The sequence below is a fragment of the Cygnus olor genome, chromosome 2 (assembly GCF_009769625.2).
Source record: "Cygnus olor isolate bCygOlo1 chromosome 2, bCygOlo1.pri.v2, whole genome shotgun sequence".
NCBI lineage: Eukaryota > Metazoa > Chordata > Aves > Anseriformes > Anatidae > Cygnus > Cygnus olor.
Window position 1 is genome coordinate 1,659,376 of NC_049170.1, and position 21,838 is coordinate 1,681,213.

At 46.6% G+C, this 21,838-nt stretch overlaps 1 protein-coding gene across 3 annotated transcripts in view; it reads right to left on the bottom strand.

The window, feature by feature from the left end:
* The window catches only part of PTH1R (parathyroid hormone 1 receptor), a 124,467-nt gene that overhangs the window by 17,443 nt on the left and 85,186 nt on the right, over window positions 1-21,838 (bottom strand). For all 3 annotated transcript variants that reach the window (XM_040549638.1, XM_040549639.1, XM_040549637.1), the window contains 5 exons: window positions 15,476-15,570; window positions 12,385-12,571; window positions 9,419-9,572; window positions 2,769-2,829; window positions 772-838 (listed from right to left, as the gene is read on the bottom strand). In XM_040549638.1, the coding sequence (XP_040405572.1) occupies window positions 772-838; window positions 2,769-2,829; window positions 9,419-9,572; window positions 12,385-12,571; window positions 15,476-15,570 (564 nt within the window). The remainder of the gene's footprint in view (window positions 1-771; window positions 839-2,768; window positions 2,830-9,418; window positions 9,573-12,384; window positions 12,572-15,475; window positions 15,571-21,838) is intronic.

The window sequence follows — 21,838 nt, forward strand, 5'->3', positions numbered from 1 at the left end:
CGCACATATGATCACATTCACCTCAGAAACTTTCCTGCTGTTTATATGCAGATGGACTGACTTTCTTCTCACCACATTGATCTTCTTCCAGGGTCTCCTGATTTGTGAGTCAGTGCAAAGTACACAGAGCTTAATGCAAAACCCTCTGAAGGCTATAAAGAGATTCTTACTGACTCCGCTCAGCTACTCCTAGATGTATGTAATGGGGAGCTAGGATATGTGGGTGTGGAAAAGCTCTTTTATTTGCACTTACCTAACTATCAGAAGATGGAGTAATGGAGAACCATAGAGAAAGACAGGAGGAATGAGGGTAATGATTGAAAATTGTGAAAGCAACTTCTCAAGCTAATTAGGACCCTGTTCAAACAAACACATGACCAACCAAATGCCTCTCATGAACTTAATCACAGTGCTTCCCAATGCAGATGCATGGTAAGAATGTGTTAAGACCCCTGGGGGTTTTCAGTATCTCATGGGTTGGCAATATTATCTTGAATGTTTGTTTCATTAATGATTTCAGGGTCTTAGCTCGTGCCATCTTTCTCTCCTAAGCAAAACAAAGCTGCACATAAACCCCTCTGCTGTACGTAGCTGTTGAACTTATAGACAGGTCAAAAATAAGGCCCTTAAACTGGAGATGCTGAGACTCCACGCTTAAGGCAGGAGCTGTGCTAAGAAGGTAACTAGAGCAGGGTAGCCTGGCCCCACTCTCTGCACTGTGCCTGCACCATCAAATGCAGCCTCCCACCACTGCAATCAGCCAGTACTCACCACGATAGCTGCCAGGATGGGCACCTGAATAATCCATTTTAAATTGCCAGCACTCAAGTCCCAACACCTAAGAAGAGATTGAGATCCCATTAGGAAATCATTGGTTACGAGGAGCAACAGACACACTGTCTCCTTGGGTAAATCCACCCTCGAAGGATGGGGTTCCTCCAAAGCCTGCTGGGTTGGAAAGACCTAGATCTAACCTTGCCTTCAATCCCCATGGCTCCAAAGGAGCCCTTTTTCCTGCTGTTACACCATTCAAAACTGAAACCCCTGTTAAATGCATTTAAAGTTATGCTCTCCAGATGGTGGAACAGCTCTTTCCACAGTCATCAAGACCTGTCCCTTCTGGGCAGGAACCCACCCTTTTCCACTTCTTCACCTCTTTAAGAGAGAAACCTACACGAAAAGTAATCTGGTTTTCATGAAAACAAGAGAGGCCGTGCTGGGTTTTGCACTGGCTGAAATAGTTTAATGCTACCCCTTGGAATAAGCCTGCATGGCTTTGCCTGGTGATCAGTTCTGTCTGCGTATGTGGTAGTATGGATAATTCTGTTTTTCTACATTCAGATCCTGTGCTTCCTTCATCCCTGCAGTCACAGTGAGACCCAGACGTGCCCCATAAAAGTCTTTATCTTCTTTTCATCTCCAGCCCTTATCCGAGTGAGGACTGAAAGGGCAAACTGTTGGTGGCATGGATGTTCATCTATGGTCCTCCATCTGCTGACGAGGGGCTGGACACTATTTCCTCCCAGGCATTTCCAGAAGCCATGGAATAAGGTCACTCAGTGTTAATTACTCTGTTTGAATTCTCTCCAACCACAGAGAGAGGACTGCCACAGGCCTTTCTTTATCTGAGCCAGACAGCCCCCACACGGCAGCTGCAGTTTTCATTTCGTGGGCCAAACTGCCCAGGCAACTCTTCAAGGAAAGCGAGACAGGGGCAGAGAAACCACCAATGCTGACTGAAAGGCTGTACGAGGATGAGCCTGAGCCAATGCAGATGCGTCATCCTCCAGTAGCTGTGCTACCAGGTCCTTCTGAGCCTGGAGCTTGGCTTTCTCCCCTTTGCAAAGCAGTCTCTTCCTAGGCAAAGTCATTGGAAAAGTTGCCTGGGACCCCCAAATTTTTGATGGCACATTGTGTGTAGGTGAAACCTGCCTTGTGGTCAACGTTGGGCTGTTGAGGGGCAAACATGGCTGTGTTGGGCTTGAAGATTAGCTGCTATGGATGCTTTCTTCAGCTTGATGAAAGAATAGGAGGCCTCAGGGTGTTTGTATAGGACCAAAGAAATAGCTGATTCAGCATCCTATTTCTACAGTAGCCAGAAAGTGATATTTAAGGAGAAACAGGCAAGAAGGTAGTAACATTTTTCCAGAATATTCTTCCAACAATCTGCAGTTCAGGATGGCTTCCTGAGCCAGAACATTACTATTTAATACGTCTGGAAGAATTTATCTCTCATGAGTTTATACAAATGCTTCTTAATCCCAAGGACATGCTGGCATCCACACCTCGTGCAGCGAGGAGTTTCTGCTTCATGCCTCCTCAGTGTGGAGGCACCTCCTGTGGCTGTGCTGAACCTGCTGCCTCCCAGCTTCATGCAGGGCTTTCCAGCTCGGCTACTGGAAGAAGCAGGGAATGACTGATCTCTACCCATGCTCTGCAGGGCATTCCTTCATGATTCAAGCCATTCCTGCCCCTGCCTGGCTGTGAAACAGCTCCTTCAGCCCTAGGGATAACAGCTGTAGGTGTTCACATAATCAATTTCTGTATAATGAGAGCAAAGCCAGGAAAGTTGGACCCATTTTAACCTCCACCCCCAACAGAAAAAAAAAGAAAAAAAAGAAAAAAAAAGTTGCTAATTTCATAGTAGGAATTGATTCTGGCTTTCTCTGGTTCTTTTTATCCTTTTGATTCACCCACAAAGTCACCTATGCAAAAAGCCCCACAAAGGCATCACTGAAAGGGAGAAAAGGAAACCCAACAGGACTTACTCTGTGTCGGCTAGAGTGGCTCTCACGCTGGCCCATGCTGTAACAAATACAGCAGGGAGACCTGCAAAGAAACAAAGATCAAAGGGGTGAGCAGGGGAATTAGAGGACTCTGATAGCATAAGCCCAATTGGAAAAGGATAGGGGAAGGTGGAAGAAGGAGCTTTTAAATATTCAAGCATATTTTGGCCTATTAAAGCCTGATCTTGGTCTTTTTATCTCTTCTGTAGTCCAAGCACTATAATGGTAAACCGAGGACTGGAAGGGAGTGTTTTATGGAGGCCAAATGGCATGGCCTGGACATGTCCACCCTACTAAAGTCTCCTGGCTTTCAAAATGGAGCAGCTTGCTTTGCTTAAGCTTAAGCTACTTTACAAGCCGTTCCTGGAGATGCCCTCTTGGTCTTGGCCCAAGGGTCATGGACTTAGGACAAGTGGTCATGTTCCTGTGCCTGACTTCTGGCACTGGTGTACGGGGACGTGGCCTGTAGGGCCTGAACCTGGGTGACTGCCGCTTGCTCTAAATAAATGATTCAACTCGAAGCAGAGATGGGGTTTGTACAACTTGTCTTTCCCAAGATATTTGTTCCTTTCCTTTAGCTTCGGGGAACAGTGGGCCTAGAATTGGGCTCAGACTGTATCACCCTGAAAATGGCCTTGAGTATGCCAGAAAGTTGCATTGAATCCAGAACACCTTGGTGGCAGCAACGAAACAGGGTCTGGGCATGCGTTTTGCGACTTTCCATGTTCACACATTGTTTAACTGTCAGGTAGCTCACAACCATCTCAGAAACCCCTCTGCATGGTTCAAGCAATCCATTTTGGGGATAGAAAAAGATGTGGAAGGAGAGCAGAGCTGTATAAGTGTGAGATGTGCCATCATGCCAGTTGGCCTCTAGGCTGGGAAAACAAATCTTCACCCATTTAATTTACAGGAATTGATGTGGCATGTAGAGTAAACTCACCTATGGGCCTTAACCAAGCTACTGCAAGAACTGCACTGTCCTATCACCTATGTGATATACCACTATACCACTGATATTTTTTAAGAGGCACCAAGGCAGTACCTGGCTGATATTTTGGCTAGAGCAGTAAGAAGTAGCAATGAGCTGAAGGAGGAGATTTTGGAGGGAAAAATTAATGTGTTTTTTTTTTTTTTTTTGGAATGAAAGGTCAAGGGCTCTTTCATAGGTCCTAACTCTCTACAAATTTTCTTTATTCCATTTTGATTTTTTTCTGGCCTGGATGGATAAAAAACTCTGTAAAGTGTGAGAAACTTGCTGCATGAAGCAGACAAATGCTGGAATTCAGGGTAATACTTGCAAAATGCTCTAGCCCAATGTTCACTCCCAAAGGAACCATCCTCATTTCAGCACAGTTACACTGGGCATCATCTTTTCCCTGCAAAAAGTAAAAGAATCACCAATATCCAAATGCAATCTTCTATTTATTTTTTTAGGGTCCAGTTCTGCTTTATTTGTACAACTGAGTCCCCTACTGGCTTCCCTTAAAAGGCAGGATCAAATCCACAGTAGCTTCCACAAATTCCAGAAGAATAACCCCTTTCAGGTGAAAAAAAAATTAAAAAATAAATAAAGGCGACATTTATCACCGATGACTGTAAATATGCTGTTCACAGTCTAAGCTCATTGGGGCTCGGCGTGCATAAGCACACGCTTAACTTTCAGCATGCACTTAAGTCTCATTAGAGTGCTTAAAGGCTTTCCTGACCACGGACGCTTTCCTGAGCTGGGGTGTGGGGCAGGGACGCCTGTCTCGTACACACATGGACAACGGGGCCGTTATCTTGCTTGGAACCTTTAAATGCCACGGTAATATAAGAAAGCATAAATAATTAAACACAGAGCCTCACTCAGGACCAGCACTGCCTACAAAGATACATTTATAAGGAATGCACCCTGCTTCACAATCCCCTGCAATGGCTGGCACTGGATAGAAAATACTTAACCTATTGCACTGGGAGCCCGTGAGCGTGCTGAAGCTGAGGGCTTGGGTAAGGTGATGATTTATTGCAACAAGCACCATCTATATCCTTCTCATTGCTAATCACCCATCTATGAAAAATATGTGCGTGCTGTGAACGACTGGCTGAGCTACCCGAGGCTCAGACGCTGTAACTACTGATACCAGCAGTCATATTCCCCTTTACACCCTCTGCCTTCAGAGGCTCGGGTGCCTGCTGCCTGCCCGTAGGCGGTGGATGTTCACCCGTTATGGTGAAGCTCTAATTTTGAAAGATGGATTATTTCAGAGATTTGGATGTGTTTGACACATACTCGTTCCTCCCTAGCCTGTCCTATATTTCATAAAGAACACCATTCCCATTCCTATTAATCCTGTGTTGTGTCAAAAGTTCCTAGCAACAATAACACATACAGGAGAAAATAATTATATCTATGCATGTATTTATTCTGCAACTGCCACCTCACTCTGTGCAGGCAAGCCTAGGAAAAGGATCCTTGACATTTTCTGCAAAACACACAAAATGAATTCCTGGCACCAGTTTTATTGCTACGTTTGTCTTTCTGTCTCTCTAACGTGCTTCTTATTTTCAGTGTGAACAGTCATAAATATTCTCAAATTTATGGGACGTGGAATGAATCCTCCCCCTCCCTTTCCTCTGCCCCATTTTTAGATTCTCTCTCCATCAATGCAACATGCAGAGCTTGGGCCTCCAGGTGATTTTTGGAGTTCAGCTTTTTCCTCCCTCTCTGGTAAGCCAGTCTGTCAAATGCAGGGTCAGGAGGCTTAGCCTTCCCTCCAGCACCTCTTTTACTTTCAGAGGGTGATGACTGACTTGCTGGTGTCTCCACTTGAAAGTGATGCCCTGAGATGGACAATCCTACTGCTGAGCATTCACAGCACCCACTGATGGGAGAGCCATTAACCAGAAAACCTCAGAGTTAGAAACGTAAAGATGCACAGAAACAGGCAGATGCCTGAGAGGATGCAGCTCCTCGAGGAATAAAGCCTCTCGTGATTAAATGCATCTGGCCAACCTGCCAGAAAAAAGAAAGCAAGCCTCCAAAAAAACCTGTGACCTCCTGGGTGGTTGTATGTGCAGAGGGGTGCGGGTGCAGGTGGGCGCATGCTTGTCCTCCCCCAAACGCCACGCGCACGACTAGCGTGATGCAGGACGAACCCCGCCGGGTGGCGATGCCGTGAGCGACTTCTACAGAATCCACATTGTATGCGCTGTGCATTTCCAGTCGTTACACACAGTGTGTACAATGCAGGTGCTATAAAGTCAGGCGTGGAACAGGCTGCCCAGGGAAGTGGTGGAGTCGCCATCTCCGGAGGTGTTTAAAAGCCGTGTGGATGTGGTGCCTAGGGACGTGGTTTGGCAGTGGGCTTGGGAGTGGTTGGACTTGGTGATCTTAAGGGTCTTCTCCAACCGAAATGATTCTATGGTTCTGTCATCACCCCATCAGCCAGAAAAAGTGCAGACCTCAAGTGCACAAATTCTAGTGGCCATCCCAGCCCCTGCTCTGCTCTGACGCCTTTCTGGCACACTGCACGTGTCTCCTAGCACGTGGAAAAGTGCCTTCCATGCATGTGTCAAAGCTGTGAGTAGGAGAGGCAGTTGCAAAGCGCCTGCTAGGAGAAGAAAGCTCATGAATAAAGACCTTATGTAGGTCTGGAGAAATCTGGTCTCTGTTCCCTGCTATTTGAACACCTCCCTGAATTTACAGGGAGTGTTTTTTCAGCCCCTCTCTGTCAGAGTTTCCTCATATCAAATGGGACCAATAACACTTACATGTACCTCTTGCCCTGTCAGGTAGGAATGCTTTCAGGCAAGGATGACTTCTGCATAGAAAACCATGCAGGGCTTCCCATCATGGGTTTTTGGACCTGAGCACCTCTGACAACAACACGTGGATCTGTTTGTCTCGTTCAGGTCTCCCTGCAATGCTCATTTGCACCGTAGCAGAAAGCCAGTGCAGTCCAGCCGGGGGAATTAACGCGGTGTGAAGGAAAAATGCCAGTGGAATCAGCTTGGGTTTTCTGGCTATTGGTCATGCTTCTTAGACTTCCTTCATAAAACAGCTGCAAGGAACTTGAAGTCTGCTGGGGAATTTATTGTTGCCCATAATACCATTATTTATTTATTTTTGTTGGGTGCTGGCAAGGAACAAGTTCCTGTCTGTCATCGGTGCCTCCTTTGCAACTGCAAGAAGGGTGCTGCGGACTTGCATGGAGCCCTGCTCCTTTGTGCCAGTGAGGATGTGGACTGAAAAAACTCAGCCGAAATCTTTGGGTCTGACATCAGAATAACTGTATGTACTGGTTTCTGCTGGAAATAAACTGCTGCAGGGTGACTTTTGCTTCCCCCACATTGGAAATTTCCAGGCAGGATAAATCCTCTCTTGTTTATTGTTGCACAAGCAAAAAAAAAAAAATCCCAGCTTTTGGGGCAAATGTCTTTTCTATACCTACATGGAATGTCATAATTATTTATCACTGATTCCCTGTCATTCATTGCTGTGGTATGGGCAGGATCCAGTGCCCACTGCAGGGAACTGGAGTTTTTCCACTGACTCCAGTGGGTCTTGGATTGGGTTGCCCTTTCCAGTGCCCAAAAGCTATCAAAGCAACACGTCTGTGTGGGTGTGTGTGTGTACATTATCATGCTAATCAAAACAAAGCAAAAACAAATGCAACTGGAGGGATCCTATGTTCTCATTCCAGAGGAATTTAAATTAAGCAGCCTCAAACTTTTGGAAGCACACAGATGATTGGTGTTGTGACAGGTGTGACTTCAGCTTTGTGGTTGCTCTGATAAAATGATTATACTCTGGCAGTGGTTGGAAGAATTAATGAGAGGAACCCATGCCTGTTAGACTGTTTTCCTTTGGCTGCATTACGAGCAGCATCAAGTTGGTTTTTCTTGTTAAATATATGGCATTATTTTTCAACTGCTTCTCTCTCTTCCAGAATTTGCTCTGGGGAATTGCTTCCTGAAGTCTGCTCCATACAGCGCAGTGTCATTTTCTGAGGAGCATATTTTATGTAGCTTGAAAGTTTGGAAGAGGGTGTGGAGTTTTGTTTGTTTGTTTATTTGGTTTTGTTTGTTTGCTTGTTTGTTTTAAAGAGCTGATATCTAAAGTCTTTCCTCTCTCACTGCAGCCAAGGTAAGAAACTCTGTCTCCAGAATACCTCTATTTATTTTCCCCCAAAACCTACTGGCTGGTGGGGACTTTACCTGAGAGATGGATGCACACTTCGGAACTGACATTATACCTCCTGTTTTTGTCACAGGGCAGCACCAGCAGCTTTTGTCATGTGTGCCAGCTGAACATGAGGTTAGAAAGGAGCTTTTGGGCTCCTGCTCCCCCGTAAGCACAATGTGGAAGGAAAAAAGCTGGAGAGAGTCCTGCAGTCTGGACTACACTTGCATGTTCTCACAAACCAAAAGTGCAGTTCTCCATAAACTCAGATTTACATTATCATCTGGCTTGCTTGGAGATCCACTGTTAGGGACACTGGCTATGTACAGTGGCAAAGCACGATAGTAGCATGCCATCCATTTCCTGGAGCCCTGCCTAATATTTCTTCGTGTAACATATCTAGACTTTCTTACTATGTCCAAAGGCTTTTCCCAGACTGTGGGTACCTATGCCCTGGTTATCCAAGCCTTTGATTATACCATGGTTCACTCAGCACCCAAAAACTTTGTTTTTCTTCTGGAAGAAGACATGCCCTGGAATGGGGGTGGTGTGGTGCACTCATTAATCTTGCCCTAAAATGCAGTCAGGATGTGACCAGGTGCATTTTGGACCTGGAAACTGGGAAATACTCCTGGGCCATATAGTTTAGAGGTAACCATAAATGCCTCTGAGCAGGTTTTTCCTGCTGTAAGCTCCTTTGTAGACCTACACCCCATTATTCATAGTTACATCCTCGAGGATCATCTAATATGTTTCCTGTTCTCCCTTCCAGTCCACATGCTTCAGACAACCGTGGGCAGTGTTTTTATTGTCCTCAGCCTACCAGCACCTCATAACTGCTTGCAAGCCAAAGCTAATGCCAGAAGTGAACAAAAAGTACATTCTCGTCTGAAATGCCTGTGCCCACAACGCCTCCCACTAATGAGCACCCCCTCTGCACCCACATCCCCCCCTTTCTCCTTACTCCATGAAAAGATGCCTGGGTTAAAAGAAAAAAAAAAAGAAAAGAAAAAAAGGCTTTCCCACAAATTGCAGGCTTCTCCTGGTGTTCCAGCACTCGTGAAACCTCAGGAGCTTTTTACAGCGACTGAGATCAGAGGTAGGAAATCGGAGCTGAGGTCTGCCGTTGGGAGCAGATGCTCACAGCTTCACGCAACTTCCCAACCCCTCCAGCTCGGTGCTGTGTACTCAGCGGGAGGCACTTGGCAGAGCTGGGGATAACTCGGGGGGGCACCAGCATTAGCTGGACTGATCCTTCCAGAGATCCGGGAAGTACCGCAGTGTGAACACCACAATTAGAAGTGATAAAAGCTTCACCACACAGCTCACCTGCCCTTGCAAAAGCCACCGTGTCCCTGATGCTCACTCTGCCTATGTCCCCTCCCCTGGATCTATATTTTTTGCTTCAAAGACCACCTGCAATAATCTTCTGATGGGTCAGCTGTAAGGAGCAGCCATGACTTACCCCAGCCAAATAATGTGAATCCCCAAAGATACTTCTTCTCTGAGAAAAATGCCATGAAGATGAGGCTGTGGAGATAGAGCCCTTCCACCAGGATCCAGTAGTAATTGGTTGCCAGGAAGTAGAGGAAGAAGGTAACCGCTACTTTACAACCCACCTGCAATGACCACAGAAAGACGGGGTTATGCTAAAGCACGGTGTGAAATTCCTGTTCTGCATAAATCCATGATATTTGCCAAGATGGATCGGGAAGCAAGATGGAGAAAGGGAAAACAGAAATTAGAAAGTTCTGTTGCAGGGCTTTTACATGGAGGGGAGTCAGTGCGAGAGCAGAAGAGATGAACAACTGGGAAGAAAGCTCCTCAGGCTGACTTCATGTCTCCAACAGCAGGTGAGCAGGGAGGTGCAGGAGAACTGGGTACAGGTGGGGAGGTGGTGACCTGAGACTCTCCCCCAACCCAGTGATGAGGGGCTCACCCCTCATCTAGAACTTTCTAGAGTTTCTGGGTTTCGCCTTTTCCCCATGACTCTTGGCCATGTTACAGAAAGGACCATGGCCAAGTCTCCTTGGTTTGGGTGACCTGGTGCCAGTCACTTCACCCGGACCCCCATCACCTGGCAGTGTGACACCCCCATATCCCACAGAGAGACATGGGCACTGTGCAGAGAGGTGGCCCCATCCTGCCACAGGTGCCCGAGGCAGTGTCCTCCAGGCTGCCTGTCTCTCCTCACCGAGTGGAAAGATGCTAGATGACTTCTTGCAGAGTGGGGCAAAACTACCCTTGTTCCTTTTTCATCCATCTTAGGTTGCAAAGTGAGGATGCTGCATGTGGTTAATTGGTACAAAGGGACACATAGCACCTCCTCTTGTGAATGTGGAATGGATACCAGTGCAGATGTTAGGAATTTAGGTAGTCCGGCTTCACAGGACACCTATGGCTACCAAACTCATCCTATAGCAGCAGCACATCTCCATGCTGCCCCTTACTTAGAGAGGAATATGAAGGAGGAATATAAAGTTAGAGAGAATATAAAGTTAGCACTGTGGCCCTTAAAGCAGCTTCCAGAAAATGTCAATTATATACACGTTGTAAATAAAAAGAGGAATTTTTATTCTGTCCAGCTTTTATGATAATCATTTGCCAATCATAATGGATATGGACACATTATATATAGAGAGATATATACATATATATAAAAAACATGGACACATATGCATCTATTGTCTTTTACAGACAAAGTGAGATGGAATAGAATGAAGGTCAATTAAAAGACATCCCCATCCAGGTTTAACAATAACTTCAATATTCACAAAAAAATCACAATCTACCCGCACACAGAGAGTGGCAGGCAGTAATTGGAAACACGAGAAATAATTAATTGTTGCCTTCATCACTCGCTTGCCTTTCAACTCAGCAGAATGGGAAATGCTGTTTAATTGCTAATATTCAAATAATGTAATACATTATCCTAATTATTCCTAATAATGAGTCCACACCAAGGAAAACCAGAAAACAATGCTGTGAAACATTTTGTGTTCTTTTCAAACAGGGAGTGCATTGAAGCGCGCTGAGCACTCCAGCCAGAGACTTGCCAAATTAATTAAATGGATCTCTTAAATGGGAAGAAAACATGATTGCAAATTTCCATCTGGGGAGACTTGGACACACAGAAGGGCACTTTGCATATGCTGATTTTATGCTTAGACATGACCCCTCTTGTTCACAACCTGAAACAACATTCGGGGATGCACCGGAGCAGAACGTAACTGGCCAAGTGAGTGCAAAGGGCTCTGCACAGTAAAAGCTGACCTTGGCCATTTCCAGAATGGGTCCTAAGCTGGAGTCAATGGGCACAGCTCCCTGAAGGGGTCTGTGGCATGACAGCTGTCTTTGGACAGCAACTTAGGGATGCCTGCTGCAGGACAACTGCTGCGATTGCTGCCACTGTACGAAAACCAGACAATAGGGGCATTTGTGGCCAGTAGCATGGGCTGTGAAAGGCACTTGGGAAGCCAAATGAACACACAGGAAAAAAGCTTGTGCTGTGGGGTGCGGTGCCACATTGCTAGAGCTGCTCTACTGGCATACTTGAATTAGCTCGGATTTTTTTTTTTTGGTGTGTGCATCCTTGATCTTAGATAGTAAAAACCTTTACGCTGTCTCTGTAGCGCCCCGCAGTACGTGGATGACAAGCTGCCATGTCTAGGCTCAGCCCTGGGAAATCTGTGATGAGGCCAGTGATGAGGAGAGCAGACAGCTTCTGCAGGTGGGGAGAACTTCAAAACCTGAGGGCAGGCTCCATTCCCACAAGCACACGGACAGTGCAGAAGTCTCCATCTGAGCCTTCTGTGCAGTGACAAGACACAAGTACTTCTTGAGCCAAGTTCACCTGACCTCGCTCCAGTTTTCACTTTGGGATGTGGTGAATCGTGCTCTTGACCACTGGCTGTGCTGACCAGATCAGTGTTGACTGCAGGAACACCGAGGTGACTAATGCAGACATCGGCTTTTATGCAGATGTAAGAACATGTATCTGTTCTTGTGATAGTATACAATCCTTCCACTGTCCATTCTAAAAAGTCTTTTATCAGAAATGGGAGTGATAAATCATATCAGGAGCAACCTGCTGTGCTTTGACGCAAAGTTACAGTGAGGAGAGATGCCTACTGCTGACCTTCGTCACAAGCTACCTCTGCTCCAGCCCTGGAATCAGGGCCAGGAGTCTCCCAAGACTCATTGAACCAAGGTTGTGCTCTGTTCTGGCTGCCAGTCTGATGGCACTGATGTTACAGCACAGCAGTGCCTCTGTGGCTTCCACAGAGAGGAGCTCCAGGTCAAAAATCAGTCAATTACCCATTGCAATAAAAATGAATGACGGTTTAACATGCCACCAAAAAAGATGAGTTGTTGAATAGAAGGGACAGAGGCATGAGGTTTAAAGGGGCTGGCTACTCTGGCAATACTCACAAACTGTGACTTGTCTGCTGGAGGTGCTTCAGTAATGGATTTCAGGTCTTCCTCAGAGATCCGCTCCATCTCCTCCAAAGCTGACCCAGAGTACAAGACTGCGTCCTTCACAAAGATGCTCACGGCTCTCAGCATGAAGGAGACAAATAGGTGCATGTGGATGTAGTTTCTAGTGCAGTGCAAACGCCTGGCATGGAGGAAAGAGAGAAGGGTTGGGGCAGTTTAGTCTATCTGTCGGACATATCCAGGGTCCCCTCTGCTCCTCTCCTCAGCACCGTGCCACCTCTAGCAGTGCTAGTGCCACTGCTGCCCTGCACTCCCAGTTCACCCATGTAAATGGGTTGAAGCCTACTCCAGGGGTTTGACTGCTGCTGGCTTTGCATGAGGACAACACAGTGCCTCAATTAATTTAAGCTCCTCTGTTTCTGACTGAGAACTTTTGGCAAGAAATAGAGAAGCATTTTACTTGTATTGGGCCCAGGTAGTGAGCATGCATGCAGTGGGCAGTGCACACAGTTAGTCCGTACCTAGAGGATGGTGTGCGTGTGGCATGTGATGTGCAGTCCATGCTCAGGATGTGCAAATGAGGAGTGCAGTGTGTGTGCAGTGTGTCCAACCACTGTGCAGCATGTGTGCAATGAGGTTGCACCTGCAGGACGCTGTGTGCATGGTGCACGTGCACCTGGAGGCAGTGGGCCGTGCATTCAGTATGAAGCACATGCGCTGGGCATGCACACCTGAAATACAGATGAATTTCCATGAATGCAGTGGGTGTGCAGTTACTGCGCAGGGGGTGTGCGGTGAGCATGCACCCAGCGTGCAGCACACGTTCAGGGAAGGTACACCTCGTGTGCTGTGCATGTGCAGGGTGTGCAGGGTGTGTGCACCCCTGTCTGCAGCCTGTGCACAGTGTTCAGTGCATGGGCAATGAGCGTGCATCAGACATGCAGCCATTTTCAACATGTACAGACATCAGGCAGGGTACATGCAAAGCACTGACTGATACTAAAGCATGTATCTGTGTGTGTCCCTTTCGCTGGTAAATCCATCCCTCCAAGAAATCCACCCCCCTTTTAGAGTTAAATCCTGCATTCAAAGACTACACACTTATCTGCACCTCATGCAGAGGAAATGGACTACAAAGGCTACACAGCTTGTGGCCACTAAAAACCTTGCAGAGTTCCTTGTACCATAAACTGCTTATTTTTGTGCCCACTCCAAATTCCATCCTGGGGTTCATACCTGGAGTGTGCTGGGCTGTTTCCTCTGTTTGCCATTACAGACACTATCCACTGCTTGGACATGTCAAGCAGTTTTGGGGCCCCAACCCAGCAATTGCTGCCTTGCAGCTGCAGGTGAATGACCCCACAAATGCTGATTGTAAAGCGCTTTAAGGTCCTTTGGGGGGAAAAGCTGGATAGTAAGAGGTGAATTAGACCCACTTCTATGAGGTATGTTTTAGAAAAGCAATCCTGCCTTCGGGGAGAAGGATTAGCTAACTGACATGTTTGGGGTCCCATCCCTCCCCCTGGTACCTGGTAAGCCATGAATAAGTCAATGAATGGATTTATACCTTCTTAAATCCCCAGCTCTAATACAGAAATAAAAATACAAGTGCACAAACAAGAACTATATATATTTTTTTCCCTCTCCTTTTGGGGAGCTTGTTGCAGTAATAGCATGTGTTTCCTGTGCTATTATAGTACAAATTATGCCAAACGGAACTGTTGAGGTATAAATGCAGATGGGCTTTGCTTCCTGCACTTGGAATGTAGCCAGTGCATCTCTGGATTACGTGTCATCTGGAATAAAGCCTGGCTTAGTCTCTGCTGCTGCTTTGATCCCTGGGACAAAGATGCTCCATTGCAGTCAGCTGTCTAGCCTGGGCCGTGAGGTGCTCTGGCTGGGTGATGGGAGAGAGAGCATGCCTCCTGAAACTGGGAGCACTCATGCATACGTGGACATTCGATATTTTAACAACCTTGCCAGTGACCAGCAGGAAATGGAAGAAGGGGGAAGGTCTGAGAGGACAGGAATGTGGAATGTGGTGGCTTTTGTAGGACATGGCCGTGTTTTGGGACTACATCATGCCAAGTGCCTCCAGGAGGGGTCTACACTGGGATGCTCTGTTATCCACACAAATCCTGCTAGCCTCCTTTAGCTCACTGCTGAGAGATTTGGGCGCTGACAGAGCCAAAGGCCACACATTTTATTCCCAGTGGGATGTATCCGGGGCTTAGCCTATGCTCGTGCGGTGGGAGCTGCTGGGTCACTCTGCAGACACCACGTGGCTGTGTGCTGCGTGGGGAATTTCCCTTCGCAGCTGCTGTCTGGGCCCTGCTCTCTGCTCTGAGAAGTTACTGCCAGCAGCCAAAGGGAGGCAAAGCTTGTGGCACTGGGTTCTGGGGGCCAGGACCCTGCTCTACCTGCCCTTGGTTGCCCTAAGGACAAACTTTCAGCTGCAAATGAGACATTTCTTCCTTCCCTTCCCCCTGTGCAGCAAGAAGGAGCAAAAGCCAGCTCTGTGGGCTGGATGGTGCAAGTTCAAAATGGTATTTAGGGATCTATGTCCCTTGGATGGTGAAGAGGGTGGGCAGAAAGTGAGAGTTAGATGGGCGAGCGGTCATTTCTAGCTCCCTAGGGCTCTCCACATGACTTGTGTATGGCCGGGGTTCCCTTCAACAAGTCCCTCCTACATGAATATTTCAGATTAGAGTGGAATTCCCCTTGTGAAACCTCAGCCATCTAAAAATTAGCCATCTACGTCTAAGCTAATCATCTGAAGGAGAATTTTAGGGAGAGAAAACCCTAGAAGGTCTTCCAAGTGAGACACATCTCTTCACCTGTCTTCCCGTTCGCTCTAAAGCTGGTTGAGAAAACTCCATTGCAGACAAAGGGAAGAAGTTCAGACATCCCTCCCCTCATCCCCCAAGAAGTTTGACCTAAGTGGCACTACCACAGCCCAAAGCACAGATGCAACCCTTTGTGGCTTGCTGAAGAAGCACACGCCACCCCGGTTTTATCCTTCAGGAAAGCCCGAGGCTTTTCCAGTCCAGCGACAACTCGCTTAGGTAAAAACAGAGCCGCCTACCTGAAGTATCCCAGGATAAGGACAGCAACTGTGAGGGATCCCAGAGAGATGGAGTATCCAACAGTATAAATCAAATAGAGGCGATCAAAGACCTCCTGCAGTACAAATGATGGAAAAAATAGCGTCACATTAGAACGCGTCCTCCTGCATTGTAACACATCCACGGTAGCAGTACAGAGATTCAGGCTGTCGTACCTGCTGGGGGTGTCCAGCTCTGGGCCTGGGAAACCTTGGGCAGTCACACCCGTTGCCATCTTGGACATTAGGGCAGCTTGGAAAGGGGTATTCCTCTTTCCTAATGACCCGCGGGGAGCTGTGACTTTTGCAAGGGAATAGTGATGAAGATGGGCTGCTCCCACACCTGGGAGTTTTACAGCATTTTCATCCCAAAGGAACCCAAAGCGCTTTACAAACTCTCAGCCAAATCCAGAGATCACCTGGCAATTTTTGCTCGAACAAATTGAACCTGGGACCTTTGCTGGAACAGCAAAATTTAGCTATAGGTCTATGACATACCATTGCTGATTGACTGATGTCCAGGCTGTGGAGTGTTAACCCACCACAGAAAACATGGGGAGGGCATATTTTGGCTCAGGGATGTGAGAACTCACTTTTTTTAAAAAAAAAAAAAAAAATTTAATCAAAAACCTGTGACTATGGTTATCCAATCCAGACACAATTTTATCCAATAAAGACACAACTTTAGTTTGCCAAAGTCCCATTGGAAAAGGTCCTGTCACAGGAGAACTCACAGCAATTAATCCTGCATTAATTCTTAGCTCTCTTGGCCCTCTATATTTTAGAGCTGGGTGTAGAGACTCTGATCTCTCCATTAGATATTGAGATGCTTTTCTTCATTTTGTAGCTGGGGTATGAAGCTTAACTTGGGGATTACTGCCTGGAAAGGGTTAAAAGGTCTGCCACCATCCTGGCTTGTATGCCTTTCATCGTCTGAACTTAGAAATAAACGCTGAAGAAACCAACCAATTCAGCATCTTTCTCCTCGCTCCCTCCTCCTCCAATCCCCCTCCTGACCAACCCCCCCAACCCCCCCCCGGTCTTTCCCTCACCCCACCCGCTGGGTTGCAATAAAATTCGTAACACTGAGCTCTGAATGACAGCTCTGATTTTGATTTGAGGCTAGAAATGCTGTCCTGGAATGCAAAACCTCAGCCCTATTACATCAGAATCCCCAGATATGTGAATGTTTCTTTGCGGTTTCCATTGGTAGAGTGGTGTGCTTGCCAATATTAATCTTGTCTGTATGTGTGTGCATGTATTTATATATATATATATAACATATATATATATAGGGGGTAGTAGGCACTAAAAAGTGAATGTTAGTAGGCTAGAGAGGCTAGAGAATTTTAGGAATAAAGGAATAAAATTTATCTTGTTCCCTTCAAGGCCTGGTGCACATTTCCCTCTGCCAGATTAGTATCTTTGAACTGGAAAACATTTGCCTCCATGGTGAAAGTTTTGTTTTTTTTTTAAATCTTACTCCAAGTTTTGGATTCTTGGTAATTTGGCAATTCTGAGGTGTTACTACGCCCAGCTGAACAAAAGCGTCCCTGAGACCCATTCAGAAATTGAACCGGAAAGATCCACGTTCCCATCAGACAACGACACCGTTGTAGCATCAATGGCCTTGGAAAGGGCCTGCTGATTGGCTGGCAGGACATTTTGGGAGGCTGTGGTTAATCCCTCTGATTAACCGCAGGGCCTCTTTTTGAAAGGATGTTGAGTCAGAACTGCCAAGACATACACATGCGTGCATGCATGCATGCTACTGGGCCTGCCTGCAGACATAGGTGCTGCAAATCCTACCCAGTGCCACAGGGGGGATCCTTCAGGGAAGGTGATTTTTTTTTGGATGGGGGACTTGGGTCCTTGCGGAAGGCCTCAGAAGGTTTCCCAAAAATGTGCGGCTGCCAAAATGGCTTCATGGGGCAGCCCATGAGAGTTCAGCTCATGCTCACTAGTTTCCAGAGGTGTTCGTCCCTGGGAATGGTAAGACCTGGATTTACCCAGGGAAAAAAAAAGGCTTGAAGGGCAGTTCCAGGTCTCACTCATCTCCTAGCACAAGGGAGGTCCTAGCTCTGTGGAAACCACAATGCTGAATCAGGAAAGGTCCTCCAGGTAACAAAATATTGAGTCATCTGCCAGCTGAAACAACCACCTTCATGGTCTGAGAAATCTCTTTTTCAAGTAGAGATGGATGGGACATCAAATAATTCACAGAAGACCACAAAAGTCATGCATGGCCAAGCCATGGGCATAACCTCCATCATCTCAAGACGGTGTGCCACCCAACAGACCATCCTGCTACAGCCGGAGCTCAACTTAATGTCTCTGGCCAACCTGCCCTGAAGACATGCTGACCATCACTGGACATCCACTGACCTGGAGTGGCAACCCACCCTTCAGAAATCTGGCCTCACCACCCCAAAATATGCTGTTTTAAAAGGTTTGGTACTTAACCTGTGCCATTTAATTTGACCCTTGCCATAATCCTTCACTGTTTCAACTGTTGATGCATGCACACTGAAAAAGAGAAGCTGAAAGGAAACTAAGGAAACCAGAAGGACAAAACCTCAACGTCTGTGATGATTTAGATTATCAGCAAAAGTGTAAAACTACATGATACAGTAACCAGATTAGGGAACATTGGTTTCATGGCCAGTGTCTTTGAATGTTGCTGTCTGCCCATTCCATCCCATGTCCTGTTGGGATGAGATCATGTTGGGGAAGGTGTGGGATGGATCTAATCTTCCTCCTTTATGTCTCCTACAGCTTCTTTGTGTCTCTTGCCTGTGCCATCTGCCTGGGAAGTAACCATCTTGACCCCTTCCCCTGCCAATGGGGGCTGCAAATGAATTTTTTGAAGGTGTTCACATGGCTGAGCCAGTCATGGTAGCTCCTGGAGGGATCTGGGCAGGATGAGGCCCCTCTGATGTGGCTGAGCTGGCTTTGGGGGTGCTGAAATGACTTCCCATCAAGTCATGCACCATGTTTCCTCTCTAGGTTGTGCTCCCAGGCACTGCTCACCCTAAGGGCCCTTCCTTTCCCCCATCCTCATGGCCTTGCATTGGATTTGCTCCACCAAACCACAGGCACCCTCCATGTATCACCAGGTGAACTGATGTGGCTGCAGAGAGCCACCCTACCTGATCCTTCCTCCCCACCTCGTCCCAGCCATAATTCAGAGACCGACAAACCACGGAAGGCGTAAGTACTATTGCAGATGTATTGCGTGCTAAACCTGTAACCAGAGCTCCCTTTTTCCCCCTCCCTGCTGGTATGGTGGGAGACTTCCTCCCTGCTCCCCTTTGCATCTCAGCTTTCCGCCAGCCTGACCTCAGGGTAGAGACTTTACAGCAGCCGAATGGCTTCGGGAGAACAGGAAACCAAAACAGGGCTGGAGATGGCTTCTGCATGAACTCAGAGAGTATGGAAAAAAAACACACAAAATAAACAAAACCCAGCCACCGCGGGCATCCACAGGCTGGATGTGCCCCCTCCCACAAAGGTCTCTGCATTCCCCACCCCCTGCGGTTTGGAAATCTTCCAAGTGTGTGACCCTCAGAGCAGTTGGCTGTTACATTTTCATACAGTGCTCAGGGCTGAACCTGACTCCTAATTTGTCCACTTCCACTGATGGGGAGGTAATTTGCATTGATCTGAGTCCAGAAGAAAACTGCTTTCCTCTGCAGGACAGCTCGGAGCTACATCAGAGCACCAGGTATGGGGTTTGGAGGCCCCATCCCCTGTGAAACCATGGCTATGTTTTCCCTCTTTCATTGCATCCAGCGTAGAACAACCTGTATGAAGAATACTTGTGCTCCCTCAACTTTTAGTATGAGCACATGGAGTCATAGTGGATATGGTCCTCCAATTTGATGTTAGATGTCTGTGGTGTGGATGGCTCAGTCAGAGCTGGCCACCTGAGGTCTGGGCTGCTGGAAGAAGGTATTTTAGGTAGAAGAAGGTATTTGAGGTTGCAATTCATTGAAAAATTATGCAGTTCATCACAGGATGGTGCCCTCAGCAACCAGCTGCATTGACTGGGTTGTCACTGACAGTAAGAGGAGCCCAGGGTGACTAGCTCAGATAGAGGTGTTTGAGTTTAGGTAACAATTCCCATCCATTCAAGTCTCAGATGAGAGGTCTTGTCACTCTCAGGACTCAATTCGGTTGTCCTTGCATGTATCCCATCATTTTAGATGATGTCCCAAGTGTCCTGCCTGGCTTCAAGCTGCTTTTGCAGAAACGAATGAGATTAACTCTCATATTTATATGACATTCCCATGCAGATGTTTCTCATCCTCCAGGACATCTCATTTGACTCTGGACATAAACATCACCTAAGTTTCAGCAGCTGGATGAGGCCTTCAGGGCTTCACTGTTTGTGTGCCCTGTTCCCTTCCAGTGTCACAGGGAGAGACTAGCTCAGACTGAGAAATCTGAATCTATGTATCTATGAATATATGATTTATTGCCTAGGTGGCTGGTGGAAAATTAAATTCTGAACATCATTGCACTGTGCCTTGTATCCAACTTTCTCCTTTCAGCCTTTTTCTTCCCTCCTGCGTGAGACAATGGCAAGACGGCAACATTTATACTGTGAAGCTGAAATGGATCCAGTGGTCTTCTGAGGGGTTGGCAGGCTGTGCTGAAGGGTGGGATTAGCAGTGCATTAGGATAGAAGAGTATGTAAAGACTTTCCAGATCAAGCATCTGCAGAATTTCAGAAAGCTGCTGATTCAGATGCTGCTAATGACATGTTTGAAATTAGCAGGGACAGCATTTTACTGTTCTGAATGATAAGAAAAGCCAGAAAGTCTCTGTCACTAGCTCTAGTCACTGATTTTCCTGCCTCTTTTATTTTTTTTAATTAATTAATTAAATACTTATTTGTTGATTTATTTAATAAAAGGTGTCACTTAAAAAGCTTAATGGCAGGGAGAAGGAATATTTGCAAAAGGCACAAAATAGTTGCTGATTTCCAAAGCTTAAAGAAAATAATTGTGTTGAACGTGACCTTTTGTGGTGTAATTCTGTTACCCTCATCCATAGAGGTGTCAGGCACCTCAGATCCCCACAGTCTGGCTAGGGACTGGGGTAGGAGTCAGCTCTCAGAGCAAAGCACCTGAATTTAGCTGTTTAAATGCGTCTCCAAGTGTGTTGAGGGTCTATGTTCACATGATAGTCAACAAAGCAAGGTCTTCAGATTCGGTTGCCTACACCCAAGTACCAGGTGCTGTGCAAGATGTCTGAGGATATCCACGTGGACCCCAGACACTGTTCCAGAAGAGCATGGGTTTCATAGGTGTCTGCCAGCCTTGTACTGATGTTTTAAGTAGTGTAACACATCCCCAGTGGCTCTAGGTGTCTAGGTTGTCTAAGTGCAGGCAAATTAACCAAACCCCTTAACTGCAGTCACCATTAAAAAATGGAAAAGGGTGGGGGGAAGTTTACATCTCAGAAGCCAGCTGAGCTCTTTGGATGCCCCATAGTAGCACGTATTCCTGAAAGGTAACCCTTTTCCATGTCATGCTTGGTGTATCTATGGTATACATAGCCACAGGACATCCTGGAGCCACAGAAGAAATGTGCCAGAAATCTGCTGTTCACATTAATGGTGGAAAAGTCTCCAAATCCCATGCTACGGCCACATGCTCAAAATGTCCCACAGCTGTAGGCTTTTGGAGGCTGAGTAGGGAGAAAATTTTCTTTGCTTGCAGCTTTTATAAACTGCTCCTAAGCACCTACTATGAGTCAGCAGTAAATATGGGATAGGAGGGAACTGTGTCTGACCATGTGTGGTCTTTCTTGTGTTCTTGTGTGAAGTATTGTTATGCTACTGTTAGAAACCATCAGACTTTCTCAGCAGACTGTAGGCATAAAATATTATCAGCAACACCGCACTAAAAGGTGCTTCATCATTTACAGGAACCCAATAGACTTACCAAGACTATAGGCATGAAATGAGGACTGCATGACAAAATTTCTTGCAAGAATAAAGAACAGGTCTCGATGATGCATTTTTATTCCTACGCATACTTTAAATCACCTATCTGTCTTTCGTGATGTGAATGCATGACACTTTGATGGCATTTCATCTGCGTGGCTCAGTATACACTGAGTAAACATGTTTTATGCCATCAGTTTGAGGCTACACAAAGTTATTGGCTCTTAAAAAGACCCCAGAGGGCTCCAAGAACAAAGGCCAGGCATACAAGATCTTTGGTCTGAACAATGGAGTTTAGATAAAGCAGCCCTGGACCATGCTGTGCCTTTCCTATTGTGTTTGGTATGTGATGGGGTTCCCAAGGCCTCTCTGATTTCTCTGGGAGCAGTAAA